Here is a 20,454-nt window from a genome sequence, read left to right on the forward strand (position 1 = left end):
TTGTTTTTGATGCAATTTGAACCGTAAATCTAAAATATTTAACCATTACTATATGTCAAAGAACTAAAAAAATTTTAAAAACAGCAAACTTTTAATTTTTTTTCATTTATTTTTCCGATTGTTCCTATGGGAGCTTTATGCTATAGTCGTCCTTATAGTCGACTTATGTACTTCCTGCAATAGAAAGACAACTTTTGGGAAAGTGTCATGCAGATAGCTTTAAAACTGAGAGACTAGTTTGCGTAGAAACGGACGGTCAGATGGACATGGCTAGATCGACTCTCCTAGTGATGCTGATCAAGAATATATACCCTTTGCAAGGGTATAAAAAGGAAAACAAATTGGGGGAGTTCTCGCTTTAATTGTTCGAATCAAAATAAACACATGTGTTTATATAATAAACTGCGCCCTGTCAAAGTTCTGCTGTTACAATTGGTTTCACCAATTGACCTGAGGTGTTGTCAAGACCTTTCAGCATTGCCACAGGTGGCCAACTGTTGCATGCATCTAGTGCTTCATTCATGAAACCATGTCCTTGCAGGCGTCTGCGCGTTGGACTACGCACGTAAAATCCGAAGTCCGCTTTTTTTCTTTCCCCCAAGCGAAGAAGCATTTCGGCTTTGCGCCAAAATGGACTCACAGTTGCCTCAGTACGATTTCGCACGTTCATTAGGACAGTCGTGTCCCGTTGGCCTGTTGGAATTCAAAAGTATTTTAAAAAAAATCTGGAAGAAATCAGGCGCATTGAAATCGTAGAGAATTAGAAATGACTTCCGGGAAGTGTGCGGTGCTGGGGCTGTTATTTTTCGTGGGCCTGTGCTGGGGCAGAGTGGAACCAAGGGAGGTACTCCTGGTCATCGCCTGCCCTCATCTTCCCCGCCAGGCCAGAGATGAGTGCTTCGCCTTGTCCGACAATGTACGGGAACAGCATCGGCAACTGGATCTGGCGGAGATCTTCCCCGGGGACTATACCCTCAGGGTCTATGTGATGCACGAACTCTTCAACTACTGGACCCTGCTGGACGCACTCCCACATCTACAAGGCCAGACACGTCTGCTGGGTGCGCGCACGGAATGGATTATATGGTGTCAGCACAACACGCGTGTGTCTTCGCTGCGCGGCCTGCTCGAGCAGCTGCGTCGCCAGGACCCAATGGAGGTGAGTTTTCCACCTGGAGCCGAGACATGTGGCCTGTACGGACGTCCCTCCTTCAGCTCTCCTTCCACGGCCATGCATTGTACGACTCGGAGGCCACCATCATACACCATTTCTCGAATTACAAGGATCCGCAATGGTTCCCATACCCCATGCTGAGCGCTGGAGTTGTCTTTACAGGAGTTCTGTTGCGAAGGTAAGCCATTTTAAAAAGTTTTGAAAACCATTCGTAAATAATAAAGCTTCTATTGTTCGAATGAAGAAAGTTGTAAGTTTTTTAACGTCAACAAAACATAATTGCTAATCACGTCAAAAATAATAGCTCGATTTCATTTTCAAATTGAAAATATTAACATATTTGACGTTACCCAAATGTTACCCATGAGCTAAGTTCAAAATTTCAAACGATCGGTGCATCAGTTTTGTTTTGTGATGGGCACCGACTTTGTAATTGTGAGTTGAGCGAAGAACTCTAAGTTTTGAACATTATTGGTATAAACAAAGCTTACCCTTGTAAATTTTATCCCGATTAACTTGAAAAAAAACCCTGTTCCTCCATTAAATTATGCAGAGCTATTGGCTATGGATTTTTGGTGTCCATTTAAAATGCGATAATTTACACTCAGAAAACTATATTCTTTGAATTAAGGAAAACATAGACTAATTTCATAAAAAATGCCTCAATTTTGGGAATAATTGTCTTAAATTTTAGCCTTCCACACAAAATTAATTATGGCCTTGAACTTAGTTTAAGGTCATATTTTCCCAAATGTTGTATGAAAAGCACAAATTAAGGCAATTATTCCTAAAATTAGGCCATATTTTCCTTAATTCAAGGAATCTAGTTTTCTGAGTTTACTGCCCGAGATTTTTGAACAGAAAAGACGTATTATAAGTATATTATATTTTTAAAATATTCGAAAGGTTCGAACATAATTAGGTAACAAACATTTTCTGTTGAAGTCAAGTTGACGCCATTTTGTTATTTTTATTTATTATTTTTCTAAGGCGGTCAGCCCGAAAGCGGCATTTTTACTAATAAAGAATTTGTTCGAATTTTTTCCGGTTTTTACAAGGCTTAAAATCGTGTCAACCACGACGCACCGTTTTTTTTTTAAACCACAATTTCTTCTTGTTTTTATACCCTTGCAGAGGGTATTATAATTTCAGTCAGAAGTTAGCAACGCAGTGAAGGAGATGTTTTCGACCCTATAAAGTATATATATTCTTGATCAGCATCACTGAACAGATCAGATCTAGCCATGTCCGCATATAGCATATAGCTCCCATAGGAACAATCGGAAACATACATGAAAAAAAATTATAACTTTGCAGTTTTTTAATTATTTTGTAGTTCTTCGACATTAAGTAATGGTTAAATATATCAAAATAAGACGACTACGTTGAGGTTGTTGTTGAGGTTGTTTAAACTTAAAGGTGTGATCAAACAAATGAAAACAAATTTTCGTAATTTACAAATATATTCCATACCTTTTCTAAGTACCGTACACAAAATAATAAATCCCTCGTTTTCAGGCTGGCGGAAGTTGTTGCTTCTAATACCCAAAACATCACCCTTCGCAGCGACTTCTCCATCGACGCTTCTCATGAGCTGGCGCGCTTTATTTATGACAACATATCGCCCGACCCGCATGCCGGCACACCGATGTCCGCGAGAATAGTTCTAAAAAGTGCCAGCTACATTTGCCCCACCTTCGAATCCATGCGAGCTCCAGAGATTCCCAATAGAGGTCCCCGTTGCATGCTGCATGCAAAGCCGGAGGAGCCTTCTGCTGGCCCTCCATCCACTTTAGGGCACCTAAAAGAGCGTTGTGTAAGCTTATTTTTGCTTTGTTTCTGTGAAATAATATATCACCTAAATAGGTTTTTGATTAAGATGAGGTGTTTGTAAAAATGTCGATTCCCCCATTTTTATAAGAAACACGGTTTCTTACTCTTGGAAGGCTCGATAAACCTATTTTCCATAGGTACCTATAGGTGAAGACTTTTATTTATTTTAACAATAAGCTACGTAGGTACGGAAATATTTATACCCTTGCAGAGGATATTATAATTTCAGTCAGAAGTTTGCAACGCAGTGAAGGAGACATTTCCGACCCTATAAAGTATATATATTCTTGATCAGCATCACTAGGAGAGTCGATCTAGCCACGTCTGTCCAAAACAAATTTAAAAAAAATTTTATTATTCTGTTTTTCTTATTTTCTTTTTAATTCTTCGACATATAGTAATGGTTAAATATTTCAGAATTACGGTTTAAATTTCATCAAACTCGGACGACTATAACATAAAGCACCAGAAACAATAAAAATATTTAAAAAACATGTATTCTTAAATGTAATTTTTTTATTTTGTAATTTTTTTTTAAATTCTTTTCGATTTATTAATAATTTGACAGTTCAGATTACGCTTTTAATTTTATTAAAATAGCTGTCATAGGAACTATTAAATAATTGAGCTGCAAATCATCATAGCTTTAATGCTTTTAAACATATACGCAAGTAATTCATAACTTAAATGTTTTCAAGAATATTTAATTTTTGCAATTGCTTCCCTTCTTGATATATTTATTTTTGTTTTCAAATTAGCTTGATACCACTAAATTGAATTTTGAATTATGAATTATGCAACTTGAAGAAAAACCTAACTCCAACGCATATGCCAGATATAATTTGTTTATTTCTTGTTATACACAATGTCTTAATTCATCTACAACTTCCTAAAGAACAAATTAACTTAAAAATTAAAAAACAAAATTATATTACAATAAATGCTTTTTTTAATTTTTTTTACCTTTTACATTACCTAGATAATTAACAAATTGTGTACCTTTTAACTTAGCTAGGTACTTATTTTTTAAATACCTTGTATCTTACCTAGATCGAAAAAACCAGTCTTTCCCAACACTGCATATATTTGCCATAGGGGACGATAGTTCAGCTGAAAATCATCATAGCTTTAATGCTTTTAACCATATACCTACGTATATAAATCGAAACTGAGATGTTTTAGTGAATGTTTCATTTTCGAATAGCTGCAAGGGTATTTAAACTGAAGATTGCTTCAATTTCTATCTTTTAATAAATTTCAAAAGTGTTGGGTACTTCAATCGTATAAATTGACTGTAGACCGATTTTTTTTTCTATCTTAATCAAAAACATTAAGGAATAAAAAACAGTTTCAAAAAAGTTATTGTTAGAAAGTTATTTAAAGTCCTAATCATATTGGTGCATAAATTTTCTATAAGTGTAATCAAAGTTAAGCTGAGTGCATAATTTTAAAGCCCACAAGACTACAAAATTTAAGACTCATTTGATTTCACATGCCAATGGAGCACCCCGAGCAATTAGCATTTGAAACCTCCATAACCATAAATTGTCTATCGGCTCCGTCTCCATATCTGCATTCCCGGACACTGCCACCCGCACGAACAGGTGTACACGACCGGATCGCACATATATTTCGCAATCAAAACCTGTGCGAAATTCCACAAGGAACGCATAACAATCATCGAACGCACCTGGGCAGCAGACGCCCAGAACAGGAGGTACTACAGCGATGTGGCAGGTGAGCACCCAGATGACAATGAGCGGGCCATTCAACCAGATGCGGAGGGTGGTGCCGGGCTCAGCGCATTACCAAAAACACGACGAGGTGGAGTGACAGGAAAACTAAACACATGTGCACACATGCAGGGGCAAACATCGGATGCCTGCCCGTGTGGCTAAGAGTTGTCACCCCCGCTCCCCAGTACCACCCTGCGATGAATAGACCGACTTATTGAATATTCATTGATTTGACTTGGCGACTCCCCACTCCTTTCGATAACCTCCACAGACGGCGGCATACCGACCATCAGCACTGGGATACCGAATGTCCAGACCGGTCATTGTGCCAAGACAATGGCTATTTTACAGTTATCACTCAAGGATATCGGTGAACAAATGGACATTCGCTGGCTCATGCTCGTCGACGACGATACGCTACTTAGGTGAGTGCGAGGGGTTTTCCTGAATTAGATTAGATTAACCAAGGCTGTATTGCTTTGGCTGTAGGCTAGTGCAAGAGTTAATGATCTCCTAATTTGGTTTAAGAAAGTGGGGTTTTAAACTCAACTTTGGACGTTTCTGAAGGCAAACCAAAATTTTGTTTAGGGAACAAGAATGTTTTTAAAAATATATTTTGATTTACAATTCAAATACGCAACCAGGGACTAAAACCAAATCAAATATCGAAGTAAGTTGCGGGTGCACTACCGTATTGTACCGTCTTAAATAAAATAACATTTAACATTAACATTTTTTTATTTTAGATTAATGATTAGAGCGAATTAGATTTTTGCACATAAAATGTGTGAAGTTTTTAGAAGCTTTGAGTTTATTTACTTGTACATATATACTTGTGTAAAGTTTCTTGCAGATAGCTTTTAAACTGAGGAACTATAAGGTATATATAGCCGAGTCGATCTAGCCATGTCCGTCTGTCCGTCCAAAAATGCGGAAATTATTTTTTTAAAACGCCCACAAATCGCGAAAGTCTGTCATGACAATTTGAGCCATTGTAGAGGTTAGTTATTGGACCGTGTATGTATATAGTCTAACAAAAAATAGTCAACCATCGTTTGAATTGGCTAAGAGAAATAATAATAACAAATATTTAAAGATGAGACCCATTGGCACTACTATTGTTTTGACCGAAACTGTAACTGCGCTACTATTGTTTTGACCGCAACTGCAGCGCAAGGGAATAAAAACCTCGTCTGGCCGGAGCCAGCTTCTTTTCTCGTTTTCATTTGTATTTTCCGGTTGAAATGCATGGCGGCGCATTCAATTAAAAATATTTATATTGATATATCCGACGCATCGGACTCTTGCAATGTCCGCCTCTGATCCCTGTCCACTTCCCATTCGACCACCCACCATCCCACACAGTGTACCCCGAGTGAGCGCCCTGCTGAGCTGCCACAACCACTCGGACCTCGTGTATCTGGGCCAGCGGTATGGCTACCGGCTGCGCGCCCCCGATGGCTTCAACTACCACACGGGAGGGGCCGGCATCCTGCTCAGCCTGCCCCTGGTTCGGCTGATCGTGGAGCGCTGCAGTTGTCCTAGTGCGGGCGCCCCCGACGACATGATCCTGGGCTACTGCCTCCAGGCGCTGGGCGTGGCGGCGGTGCCGGCTGCTGGGATGCACCAGGCCCGTCCGCAGGACTACGCCGAGGAGCTGCTGCAGCTGCAGCCGCCCGTGTCCTTCCACAAGTTCTGGAACTCCGACCCGGAGTACACTTACCGACGCTATCTGGGCGGCAGCCTGGCCAACGGGAGTGCCCCGATGGCGGCGTACAAGGATCAGGCCACCGCTGCTCCACTGCATCTGCTGGGGCTGCAGCCCTGCCCTGATGGCGTCGGACTTCTGCAGGAAGCCGGGCTAGAATCGTCTGGAAAGCATTTGGATCTTTAACTCGCCCAGGTGAGTGAATGTGAATGAGTAACGAAACACAAAAAGGCTCTGCCAGCGACACTCAAACAAAAATGGGGGGGAATGGGCGCGGAAACCCAAAAACCAATCTACAGGCAGCCATCAGCCGGCTGACAAGCACACCAGTTCTCATTTTCTAAAGACCAACAAAATAAAAACCAGCGACACCAACTTTCGGGTGGGGTTTCTCCGTCTGTGTTGCGGCTTTCGTGTCAGTTTAATTAGTGAAAATGCTCAAATGCGGCAATGATTTTCCTTGGCTGTGGTTGGGCTGGGAACAATTTCTGTGCCTGGCAGCGGGAGAGTCATTTGCTGGATTTTCAACAAACACAGATTTGTGCTAGACAGCTTAGAAACTTTAACTTAAAAGCGGGCTTAGCCAGTGACATTAGGCCCGATTGAGATTAGCAAAGGACTCTGACTAAGGTCGCTAGCGCTTGTAATCTAGGAATTTCTATTTTGAAACGACTTACACAAGTCAATAATGTCTATTTGATAGATATTTTAATACGCACACCGTTATAATTGTGGAAAGAGCTATGGGTTTTAAAGCACTTTTAAAACTTTAGGCCAAACACTTTAATGATGTCCTTCGTTAAATAAATTGAACAGCAACATTCAATTGATTCGTTCTTTTCGATGGTCGATTGACAGAAAACCACAACCTTAGGGGCTGTTCATATATTACGTAATCACTTTTTCGATGATTTTTGACCCCAACTCAAAGATAATGATTATTAAAGATTTGTATACCCTTGCAGAGAGTATTATAATTTCAGTCAGAAGTTTGCAACGCAGTGAAGGAGACGTCTCCGACCCTATAAAGTATATATATTCTTGATCAGCATCACTAGCAGAGTCCATCTAGCCATGTCCGTCTGTCCGCCCGTCTGTCCGCCCGTTTCTACGCAAACTAGTCCTTCAGTTTTAAAGCTATCTGCATGAAACTTTCCCAAAAGTTGTCTATCTATTGTAGGTAGTACCGGATCGGACGACTATAGCATATAGCTCCCATAGAAACAATCGGAAAAATAAATAAAAACAAGAAAGGAAACAAACTTCGGCAAGCCGAAGTTCATATACCCTTGCAGCTATTGCATAGATTAAATATTTTTGAAAACATTAAAATTATGATTTACTTGCGTATATGTTAAAAACATTGAAGCTATAATGATTTACAGCTCAATTATTATATAGTTATTTTATATATTTTTATTATTTCTATGGGAGCTATATGATATACTCTTCCGATTTTGATGAAATTTAAACCGTAATTCTGAAATATTTAACCATGATAAAAATTATGTTTTTTTATTTGTTTTGTTTAGCTCTTCAAAATATATAGTAATGCTTTATTATTTTAGAATAACGGCTTAAATTGACTTAACGACGACTTTAATATAGCCACCACGGAAACAATTTGAAATAAATAAAATATATTTTAGCTTTTAAACTAATTTTTATTTTAATTTGATTAAAATGGGAATGCGATATCATGTAACTCATCATAGCTTCAATGTTTGTAAGTATATAATTTAAAATTTAGAATTTATTAAAGAATATTTAATTTTTACAAAAGCTGCAAGGGTATATAAACTTCGGATAGCCGAAGTTAAATTTCTTTCTTGTTTTAATTTGCTCTGTTTGAGCTTTAGATTTGAAGGTCTTTCTGTGTAAAGTTACAACGCACTGATAACAAGATGTGTTCTCACAAAAAAAGACAACATTTCAGATATTCGAAAACGCAAAATTACTTTACCTTGGTTTTTATTAGTTCTTAGCTTAGTTCCTGTTTTTTAATAGACTTTTCCACGCAAACATTTTTCTGCGATGTCATTAGCATAATCCACGGATCAATATCCGACCCACGAGCACAAATCTTGCATGCATTTGCATTTGATTTCACTTTGCGACACTTTAAATCACTTCGAAACCCAAAGTACCTGCTTAACTAAACATTTTTTCGCACCTTGGTGTCTCTCAAACCTCATTAAATGTAAATTTAAAGCAATTCAAGGAACGAAATCGTTAATGCCTTACATCCAGAGCATCAACAGTTAACGCTTGACTGCATTTTTCGAATGGTTAGCTTAGACTTGGGCGGCAGCCACCTTTTCTGTCCCCCGATTCCTGTCCCTATTCGAGTATTTTTGAGATAAATAAAGAGGTCAATTTGGGCGAGCTTACAAAATGAAGTTTAGCTTAAGCGTCTGGCCGTCCAACCATGATTCCCTGGCCACTCCCTTATCACCACTATTTAATGCACAATCTGCATCTATTATTCAAATACTAATCAAAGTTTTCGCAGGGTTCCAATGTGGGTGGCTACAGACAGTTTCCAGAATATGTGAAAACAATGTGTCACTTTGTTAGAACAGTGCGTTGACAGCCCTAAAGTGTCTAATCAGTGGACGCTGAATTATTTAGCGAGTGAGTGAAAGTTGTTGTCAACTGCAATTGACCGAAATATATTTTTAAAGGCGTTCACACTATTGAATAAGAAAGAGACTACATTCAAGAATTAGCAATAAATGTTAGATTTATTTTAACAAGAAAGAAAGCAAACTTCGGCAAGCCGAAGTTCATATACCCTTGCAGCTATTGCAAGAATTAAACATTTTTGAAAACATTAAAATTATAATTTACTAGCGTATATGTTTAAAAACATTGAAGCTATGATGATTTGCAGCTCAATTATTTGATAGTTATATTATATATTTTTATTGTTCCTATGGGAGCTATATGATATAGTCGTCCGACTTTGATGAAACTTAAACCGTAAATTGGAAATATTTAACCATTACTAAATGTCGAAGAACTAAACAAAAAATTAAAAACAGATAAGTTATAATTTTTTTTCATTTATTTCTCCGATTGTTCCTATGGGAGCTATATGATATAGTCGTCCGACTTTGATGAAATTTAAACCGTAAATCGAAAATATTTAACCATTACTAAATGTCGAAGAACTAAACAAAAAATTAAAAAACAGAAAAGTTATAATTTTTTTTCATTTATTTTTCCGATTGTTCCTATGGGAGCTATATGCTATAGTCGTTCGATCCGACTTATATACTACCTGCAATAGAAAGACAACTTTTGGGAAAGTTTCATGCAGATAGCTTTAAAACTGAGAGACTAGTTTGCTTATAAACGGACGGACAGACGGACGGACAGACGGACATGGCTAGATCGACTCGCCTAGTGATGCTGATCAAGAATATATATACTTTATAGGGCCGGAGATGTCTCCTTCACTGCCTGAAATTATAATACCCTCTGCAAGGGTATAAAAAGCTATTGGTATTGATGTCTATCATAGAAATGAAATATAATAACAACAAACATGTTTTGCAATTATGACCCAATTAGTGGATGTATTGAATATTAACGATTGGAAATAGCCACATTTGGACATTTCATAATGCCATGATATTTTAAATACTTTGAATAAAAATTCCGGAAATCAGATTCTGGTATTGAAATCAGCTGTACCTAAAAATTACGTATTTAGCGGAGTTGCATCTAAAAACCAGCTGTGTGTGTTGATTATATCCTCTTCCGGAAAAATGAATGCAATGCAATTCTGTTAATTTGTGCTTGAGTCTGGTTGGCCCGTCCCCGCGTTCCCTGTCCCCTTAAAGCAGCTTATCTTGCCCACTGCAGGAGAAGTAGCCGTGCACGAGGTCCTGTCGCCGTGTCGTCTACGTGCAAGCTCCTCGCCGTGCGTCCTAATTAGTTGCGGATTTTTCAATGAATACCAAGCCGAGCCCCAACACTCAAGCTGAAGTCAACTGCAGCAGCCGCATCGCCGTGGTGCGACAAGTTGAATTTAAAACAAAATTTAATTAACAACTTGCAGTTATATAAATGCCGCATGTGAATCGAGCAGTGGTGTTGCTCGTCGGCCACTTGTTCGGAGAAACCCACTTGCCTGGGTCCCACAAGGCTGAAAACTGAAAGGAATACAGTTCCTTTGGTTTTGGCTCTTTAAGATGCGTTTCAGCTTAAAAACTTCGGATCACTGAGTCTCCAGTTTATTTCTTTGCTCAAAATAAAATAATAATTGTGGTGGACATAAAATGTTATTTTTTATTAATAAGTTTTAAATAAAACAGTGTAAACCTTTTTTTTTTGTATTAATTAATATTCTGGTGTGTTTTGGCTGGCTCAAGGTCTGGGTATTTTTAGTTCCTAATTTTCCTTAATAAATTTTATATTCAAAAGACACTTTCTTCTCCTTTCTCCAATATATTTCAAAACACCTTTAAAAAACACCCTGATTTTAAGCTATAAATCCAATTTAGATATGACTCTGAGATTTTGTTTTTAGCTGATTTTCCAACTAATTTTTTCTCTGGAGGTACATTTTGTTTTGTACGCATTTTGGTAGCTTATGAATTTAGAAAAAGTGTTTGCAAATGGCGCGCATATTATCTTGAGGGACAGGGGCATGTAGAATTTTCTTTTGCATAAAATTACAGTTTGTCCTGTAGGGGACGCCCACAGATAGACACTAGCAGAGATTACATGGACACATGGGTGTTGCTTGTGGCTGTTTTGAAGCAGATTGTGCTGAACAATGTCACATCACGGAGCGTCCAACTTGGGTAAGCTCTTTTAATCTGACTTGCAGCATCAAGAAGTTAAACCATAAGAAAATTTAAAAAATTGCCCTCGAGCTGACCAGGATAAAAGAGAAATCAAGTATGAAATTGTTTAAAAGATTTCTTTACACAATGTGAGTTAAATCCTTGGGGATTTGTGAACAGCTTGTGCCAGGGTCGAGCTCTGGGCTCAGCGGTGGACACTTGTGTGCGAAAAAATAGTAGCGCCCTTTAATTTTTGTATATTAACCTTAAACTTTTTTTGCAAGGACAAATCAAAATGCTTTGAAAAATAAAAATAGTTTAAAGTTAAAAAAAAAAATTTCCACAAATGTCTAGTTAAAATCCAGTATATACATATACAAGCCCAGTTTTGACCTTCAGCTGGCCAAGCGACTTTAAATTCTAAAAAAAATTTCAGCTATGCGGTTTATCGTCATGTGGATTTTGTTCTTGGCCGAATAGTTAAAGGTATTTTTCACAAAATGTTTTTAGCTGTCGAAAGGTTATAACTTTATAGTAGTTTATTTAAAAACAACGTCTACAATTTGTTTTTAAAAATAAAGTCACATTCTAAAAATTAGTTGTTAATTAATGAGAAGTGACGGTTTGAAATTTTGTAGTTTCAATTGGCTTGTATAAAATTGGAAGGGATCCGAATGATTGTTTAAGGAAGAATTAGGCTTGCAGGGTAGCCAAGTTTTATTTTTGTGTGTGATGGAAAATTAGTTTCGCCAAGCTAAAGTTTATATAGATAAAAAAAGATGTATTAGTCAATATACTTAGTATCCCAGGTACAAAAAAATGTGTTAGTCTATATACCCAAATATCCCGATTGTTCCTATGACAGCTTCATATATTCCAACCGACTTGTTCCCACTTATAGTCTGCGTGGAATAAGAAAAAGGCTTAGGATCGTATAACCAAAATAGCTGTTAAACTGAGAGTCTATAGACTAAAATCAATAGTTTTCGCAAAAAAGGAGGGACGGTCATAAGAATGGATTGATGGCCTGCTGATGGTTATTAGGAATGTTTATAGTTTATTTGGTTGGAATTCGGTTTGAGTGTACATATGATGTGCATACATATAAATTTCAGCGAGTCACCCACAATGGGGTCGAAAATATTTTCTTTCTTCCTCTGCTGGGGCATACAAATGCAGGACACCATTATTGTGCAAACAGGTGTATTTGTCAACTTCTAGTGTTAGTATCGTTTGCGACCAACTTCGGCGCCCAGTTCCCAATTGACTTTAGACAATTGTTTAAGTTTGTCTTAGAATTTTGAATTTTGCACTTGCCAAACTTGAAAATATGGCGAAGAATGAGGAGGTTGAGTAGACTAAGATTTCGACACATGCATGAAGATATAATTTATTAACTGTATGCAATGTGTCAAATTTAAAGTTCTTTATCTCATACATGCACTTAAGGCCTATACCATATATACAATTGTTTTGAAACGAACTTAAATGTAGTTAAGAAGTAGTATGTTGTACATTGTTGGTTCTCTGTGGTAAGAGGCTATAACAAGGACTTTTAACCAAATTTTATCAGTTATTACTTTGAAAATAACTTAAAGCTTATAATTAATATATAAATATAACTTATCTTCAAATCGCAATTTCTTTATGGCAACAAGTTACAATCACTTACACTATTATTTATTTAAGTGTTCTTGCAAAACATGGCATCGAAACCTATAGGTTATTAAAACTACCTAAATAAGCAAGAGCGACATATTTGAGCGTAGCAACAACAATTCGATGTTAAAATTAAATAGAATATCCCTTTACCATTATCGGACATTATCATGGTAGTCTACTAGGTCATTTCGCTTCTTTTTTTTGTTTTGACTCGGTCCACACCCCAGTTCTCAGTTAACGTGCAATAAATTTTTGTCCATGTCTAAACTTAAGTTTAACTCGAGGAAAAAGCATTTTGTGTCTATCAGGGCGTCTAATCTGCAGTTCAACCCATCTAACCGACTTACCACGTGCAATAAATTCACAGGGGCAACGTTTGCACTATTTTCCTCAGCCTCAGGACTTCTTTGTTCGGCAGCATAAGAAGCAGGCCGGGATTGGGCAGGAGGAGAAGGGAAGGAGGAGAAGGGCAGGAGGGGAAGGGCAGGAGGGGAAGGGCAGGAGGGAAGGGGTCTCCCTTCCATTGCTAAGCTTCGCGCCCGTACGTGATCTGATAGCGAATGAAAGGCAACCGCAGTCATGTGTGTGCGAAGTTTCGACCAAGTCGAGTTGCCACATTTGTTTGGCCGAAAGGACACGCACCTGCTTAGCCAACCACCGCCCTCCCGAACTCAGCCCCCCGCCCATTGCAACCGCCCCTGGACGAGCACCCGCACGAAACGACGAGCATTGGGTGCTGCGCTAATTTACTTTAAATTGGTTTTTGACAATGGGGTTTCCACTTCCTGGTACGAATTATCAATGATAAATGACTCCGACATCATCAGATGCCCTTGTATTTTGTGACGAGACTGTGTAAGACGCTCAAAAGTTTTTTCAAGACCAATAATTCTGGATTTATATGCCCTATACAAAGGGCTCAAAGTTTCGTTGAATCAACTTCTCAACTTTCCCCAAAAATTCCTTTCCGCCCAATAAGTCAATTTAATCGCTAATGGCATTAGGTCGCCAGGGCCCGAAGTTAATAAATTGGTGAGCACACATTAATGCAACAGAAATCGCCAATAGCCAATTGAACCGAACAATGTCGATACGAACTCGACGACAAATATTCTTCGGGTTTCTTGGGTTTTTTCTTGCTTTCCATAATTAATGAACAAAGTTTCAGAACCTTTTGTGCCAACTTTCGCAACTGCCCTACACCAAAGCTTGAGTCCGAAAGCAAGAGAAAGTTATGGGGTCCAGGGTCTATTGTCGACACAATTGGCTGCTTATCGACGCAACGCATCGGAGGGGCGTGGCATGTTAACGATACTAATAATAGGCAACCACAAGCGCATGTTAAAAGCCCTATATTTTTACTTAATTTTGCCTTCAAACTACCTTGTTTCACCTTCGATGAAGACATAATTAAGGGAAATAAGGTGAGAGAGAGTAGAATTCGGCCGATTAATCATGAAAACCGTTCGGCAGGTCTAGAAGTATTAAAGAAACGGCAGCCCAAACACACCAACTCAAATATCCAGTTGGCTTTTTTGGGTCACGTTTAAGTGCCAATCGTTTTGCATATCATTTTGGTATATTTGAACAACAACAAAAAATAAATCACGTTCGGCAGGTCAAAGCATATATAACCTTGCGGCTCTTACATTTTACAAGAGTATAACTATCAATTTTTAGACATATAAATATTAAAAAAAAAAATATATCGAGTTTTCAAAACTTTTTTATTCCTATAAAATAAAAACATATTTTTTTTAAATCGTAAAAGTTCTCAAGTTATAAGCCAATATTTTAAAAACCATAAAATTATTTCGGGTTTCCTATTAATTTTTAGATCTTTCCTATAACAGCTACATAATATAATTTGGGAATTGGATATATTTAAAACCATTTTATTTATTTTTCCGATTGGTAATAGAAAAGTTTGTATAGCAATGGAACACAGACGGGTGGCTGAATCTACTCGTCTAGTAATGCGGATCAAGAATACATATCTAAATTAGGTCTTAAATGTCTTTTGAATAAAATTAAGTGTAGGTATAGTAAGAAAAAAATCCCCTAGATTTTAAGTAATATGTATTATATCTTGTTTTGAGAAAAATATTTTGACTTATACTGATTATTTACCATTCCTAATTACTTCAATCTTTTACTTAACAGGAAATATGAATTTGCATTTATTTATTTATTTTGTATGACATGAAATGGCAATATTGACCAGCGCGTAACTGCCGTTTGCTTTTTTTCGGCAAGGCAATTTGTGTACCTATACAGAGAAAACTAGATTTTTAAAATGTCGTTTTAAAAAGTCATTCTAAACATCCAATTTTGAACAAAATAGTAATAAACACCTTTATGTATATTATAAAGATATATTTTGAAAACAGTAATTGCTAATCAGCAGTTACGTGATTCTTTGTAAATGACTCATTTTATAACGAATAATGCTGCAAAGCTTTAGAAAAATAAATTGGTTGCACGTGACATCTTAAATGGACACAGCTTTTTCTATGGTTTCCTCCATTGAAATAACGTTTTGTAAACCTCAATGAAAACTGCCAAATACATTGGTTAAATCGTTTGGGATTGTATGTGGTTGGCGCACGAAATGCATGCCCAAATAAACGCACATAAATCTAACGTGAGACGAAAATCGGTCAAAAAGCTTTAACGCGCAATTGGACACGCCCCGGAATATAAACAGGGACAGGAGACTTTGTTAAATCAAATTCCAAAATCCAAAATAAAAATTTCCTTTAAATAGCTGAAAATTTCTAATGCGGAGTGTTAACAGATATGTAATGGACACCCTTGTAATTTTAAGTCTATTTCTCATTTCAAGTACAAAATTATCATTATCTATTATTCAAAGCTTCGCGCCATCTAAGCGAACATTTTTAATGAATCCTCAACTTGTTTCATTTTACATTTACGCAGGCATATCGCACTCAGACTTGTATTTTGAAAAGAACATGGCAGCCATTGCCACATAGACTGCGGCTTAGGGTTTGTCGAAAAACTCACAGTGTGTGAGCAAGGCGTTGCTTAATAAAAAAAGTGTTGGTTTTAGAAAATTTTCATTTTGCGCTTTGGATATAATTATCACGCAAAATGTTTTGTATATTTTGTATTGTCGCAGTTCAATCGGAATATAAATGTTAAGCAGTTCATAATATATCCTTTATACCAAAAACTCCGTCATAAAACCCACTGTGCTTGCGCGGCTGCCGCAGTTTGTACCAATTAGTCAAGGATTTCGCATTAAGGAAACAAAAAGGGAAAAAGGTGGCGAACGTGTCACGCTTTTAAATTTAAATTACTGTAAACAAAAAGGTTATGCTCAAGAATGTTTATGTTTTTATTGTAGCCAGCTTGAGTGGATCTAAGTTTTTATCGCCATTTAATAAATTATTTTCAAGGAAAAGCTTAGTGTCAAAAAACTGCCATAAATCACAACTTGAATGTCAGCTTAGGTCATCCAGTCACTCCACCTGAACGCGCTGACTTTGTTTCATTTGATGTTTTTCAATTTTTAGAAATTATAAAAGATGAAGATAACTATGAATCGTAAAAAATACTTCGGTGAGCTTATAACCTTATATCACAGAGCACCATCCATTTTCGGTATTGTTAAGGATTCACAGTTCCAATAATGTCAAGTAGGTAAATAATATACGTTCATTCTTTTGCTAAGAGAGCCAGTTTTAATTATTTTTTTAATCAAAAACAAAAACCCGATATCTTATAATTGTTAAAAGGTTTACAAGAAACATAGAGAACAAGAAAGAAAGCAAACTTCGGCAAGCCGAAGTTCATATACCCTTGCAGCTATCGCAAGAATTAAATATTTTTGAAAACATTAAAATTATGATTTACTTGCGTATATGTTTAAAACATTGAAGCTATGAAGATTTGCAGCTTAATTATTTGATTGTTCTTTTATATATTTTTATTATTTGTATGGGAGCTATAGTCGTCCGATTTTGATGAATTTTAAACCATAATTCTGAAATATTTAACCATTGCTATATGTCGAAGAACTAAAAAAAAAAATTAAAAAACAGCAAAGTTATAACTTTTTTCAATTATTTTTCCGATTGTTCCTATGGGAGCTATATGCTATAGTCGTCCGATTTTGATGAAATTTTAATCATAATTCTGAAATATTTAACCATTGCTATATGTCGAAGAACTAAACAAAAAATTAAAAAACAGCAAAGTTATAATTTTTTTTCAATTATTTTTCCGATTGTTCCTATGGGAGCTATATGCTATAGTCGTCCGATTTTGATGAAATTTTAACCATAACTATGAAATATTTAACCATTGCTTTATGTCGAAGAACAAAACAAAAAATTAAAAAACAGCAAAGTTATAATTTTTTTTCAATTATTTTTCCGATTGTTCCTATGGGAGCTATATGCTATAGTCGTCCGATTTTGATGAAATTTAAACCATAATTCTGAAATATTTAACCATTGCTATATGTCGAAGAACTAAACAAAAAATTAAAAAACAGCAAAGTTATAATTTTTTTTCAATTATTTTTCCGATTGTTCCTATGGTAGCTATATGCTATAGTCGTCCGATCCGGCTCGTTCCGACTTATATACTACCTGCAATAGAAAGACAACTTTTGGGAAAGTTTCATGCAGATAGCTTTAAAACTGAGAGACTAGTTTGCATATAAACGGACGGACAGACGGACGGACGGACGGACAGACGGACATGGCTAGATCGACTCTACTAGTGATGCTGATCAAGAATATATATACTTTATAGGGTCGGAAACGTCTTCTTCACTGCGTTGCAAACTTCTGACTGAAATTATAATACCCTCTGCAAGGGTATAAAAATGATTTGCATTAAGATTTAATTAAATTTTAAATTAACGACAGCGACATTTTTAGTGAGAAAGACAATAACAATATGCCGATTTCGGTCACCGATAGCTTATTTCACTTGAAATAGGTAGATCATTATTCCCTAATATAGGCTTTTCCATACATGTATTAAGGATACACCCTGAAACAAAAGAACGGTAAAAATCAAGAACAGTTTTCTTGATTTACGAACGATCCGATCGCATGTTTTTGCTTTCCATTTTGAAACGTTGGATCACAAAAATCGAACAAAATCGTAAACACATCCTTTATCGTTCATAAAAATTCGCCTGTTTGTTCACAAAAATCGAACGCCATTCATAAAATCGTTCTAAATGCTTAGCCCCTGGCAAGCGGCTTCGAACGTCAAACATTGGCTAGCTATTTTAAATCCCTGACAAAGGTGTTCATATTATTTGTTTGGTTTAGTTTTTTTGTTTATGTGCTGCTTTTACCTTAATTCTTTTTAAGTTGACTACAAAAGTATAGTTAATTTCATTTGGTTGCAAACATTTTCACTTTGAATTCTTATACGGGTTTGGTACATAGTTGAATGTGATGCCAGTGTGGCGCAACCTGCTAATGCGTCTACGAATTCAAAGGTCCTCGGTTTAAATCAAGGTTGGGTCTCGGCATGGTGAGAAAAAAATAAGTTTGTATTAATTTCCTTTCAGAGATTAAAGTGAAATCAACGACAAAAAGAGGGGGGGGGAAAAGAAAGAAAAATTCGCAGGACACAATTTATTGAAAATGTTCAAGGCAAGATGGTTTCCGAGGATGAAAAAAAAATATTTTTGCGATTTTTTTCTGATTTTTGAGTGAATATAAATATTCAAGTTTTTTACACAATAAATGCCTTATCTTGTATCTTGTATTTTTTGTACTTATTATTTATCCCGTGGCGGCGGTCGTTCGGAGTCTCTTCAAAAAATGGCGTCTTACGGTGCGCAAAGCCTGAACAGCCAGTAATATTAAAAAAAAAAACAATTACATTGACTAATTTAATAAATTAGTTTATTGAGCGGATGAACGAAATTAAATTGAAAAATATGAGATTTTCAATTTCTGGCGCGGTTTTAAATTCGGAGGTACCATTTGTACCCAAAAAATTAGCATATTATTTAATACAAATATAAACAAAAAATGTTTGAAATAAAAACTGTATAAAGGATGTGCGCAAAATTTCATTTAGATCGGACCATTACTTTTTGAGTTACCTTGCGCACCGACTTGAAAAACGTAATTTTGAGAAAAACGCGTCTAAAGTTTTGTACATACCGCTCATTTACGAGATAATCGGTATATCAACGTGTTTTAGTCCGATCGACAAGAACCACCTTAACTAATTTTTTAAATTTAAAAACGAATTTTAGAACAATCTAACGCACATCTAAATAAACTTTTCATTGAAGTGGAACAACTCACATTCTTTTCTGTGTGTTTATTTTTTTTAATTTATTTAAGTAAATTGAAAAAAAGGGTTTGCTTAAGGATGGAAAAATGGTTATAACGGACTTAATTCAAAGTTACAAATGAAAAATTGTTTATAAAATTAAATGCGTTCGTTACACAGCAATTTCAGTCTTAATTACACTTGAGGCTAGCTTCACAATACCAAACCGCATTCGAATTGCATTATTCAATCAGCTCCTTGCTCCCTTGGCAATTGAGGTGGGTGGAAACGGTGGAGGATCTATTTACTAATACATTGTCAACTGGCATTGCAATTAAGGCCAGTTTGTTAAACCATTTTTGTACCAGTCAGAAGTTTGCAACGCAGTGAAGGAGACACTTCCTACCCTATAAAGCATATATTCTTGATTAGAATCACTATTCGTTTCTACACAAACTAGTCTGTCAGTTTTAAAGCTAACTGAATGAAACTTTCCCGAAAGTTGTTTTCCTGTTGCAGGCAATAGTTCCAAACTATAGCATATTGCTCCCATATTATTTACATTTTATTAAAATCGGACAACTATGTCATATAGCTCCCATGAAAACAATCGGAAAATTAAACCAAAAAACATTTTATATAAACTTCGGCTTTACGAGTGCCTTTACACCTGACGTATTCATAATTACGCACAAAGAAACATTACGGCATGGGCGGACGTGGCTTAAAACAATTTAAATTAAGTTTCCAATTAATTAGCATCTATTCGCAGAGCACAGGAGCCCCGGCAGCAAACATGCCAGCAAACTTCCGCTTTCGGCATGCGACCGTTAAATAAGCGCTGCCTGCGGTCATGGGATATGTACGTGGGCAGTAAGCAGTGGGCAGTGGCCCCGGATGCAGTTGTGGTGTGCAGTTTTTGTTTTCGGACCATTTGACGGGTTCGTCCGCTCACACACCCGAAAGAAGAGAGATTGAGCCGGACACATAGCGCAAAACAAAATCGGACAAATGCTAAATTACGTGCAAAGCTTACAAAAACTTTTGGATTCTGCCCCTGGCTTTTTCTACAACTAAAGCTGCTTAATTATTTGCTGTACGCCTTCGTATCGGGAATTACAGTCGGAATAAGATGAAACAATTGCTGATGATTTCAACATTTAACAAATAATTTTGTAGGCTTCGCAACCAATTCTTTATTTGTTTTGTATCATTAATAAATTGTTAAAACCTGGTAATAAATAGATTACAATCTTATACTTAAGG

General features: G+C 36.6%; 1 protein-coding gene across 4 annotated transcripts; it reads left to right on the top strand.

Annotated features, from left to right (window-relative positions):
- The first annotated feature begins 665 nt into the window (after window positions 1-665).
- Window positions 666-20,405, top strand: LOC108148364 (beta-1,3-glucosyltransferase). Of its 4 annotated transcripts, none has more exons than XM_017275396.2 (7): window positions 666-1,159; window positions 1,216-1,352; window positions 2,693-2,990; window positions 4,612-4,744; window positions 5,015-5,168; window positions 6,109-6,646; window positions 19,961-20,055. In XM_017275396.2, exons 1-6 carry the CDS (start codon window positions 767-769, stop codon window positions 6,635-6,637), a joined length of 1,644 nt encoding a protein of 547 aa, XP_017130885.1. In that variant the 5' UTR covers window positions 666-766; the 3' UTR covers window positions 6,638-6,646; window positions 19,961-20,055. The 4 variants fall into 4 exon arrangements, 3 of the variants coding, with proteins under 3 accessions (XP_017130885.1, XP_017130877.1, XP_041564807.1); XM_017275388.2 differs by having other exon boundaries at window positions 19,948-20,052; XR_001774554.2 differs by lacking the exon at window positions 19,961-20,055 and having other exon boundaries at window positions 2,693-2,988; window positions 6,109-6,191.
- The last annotated feature ends 49 nt before the right edge of the window (window positions 20,406-20,454 follow it).

The sequence above is a fragment of the Drosophila elegans genome, unplaced genomic scaffold, assembly GCF_018152505.1.
Source record: "Drosophila elegans isolate 14027-0461.03 unplaced genomic scaffold, ASM1815250v1 contig_397, whole genome shotgun sequence".
Lineage (NCBI taxonomy): Eukaryota > Metazoa > Arthropoda > Insecta > Diptera > Drosophilidae > Drosophila > Drosophila elegans.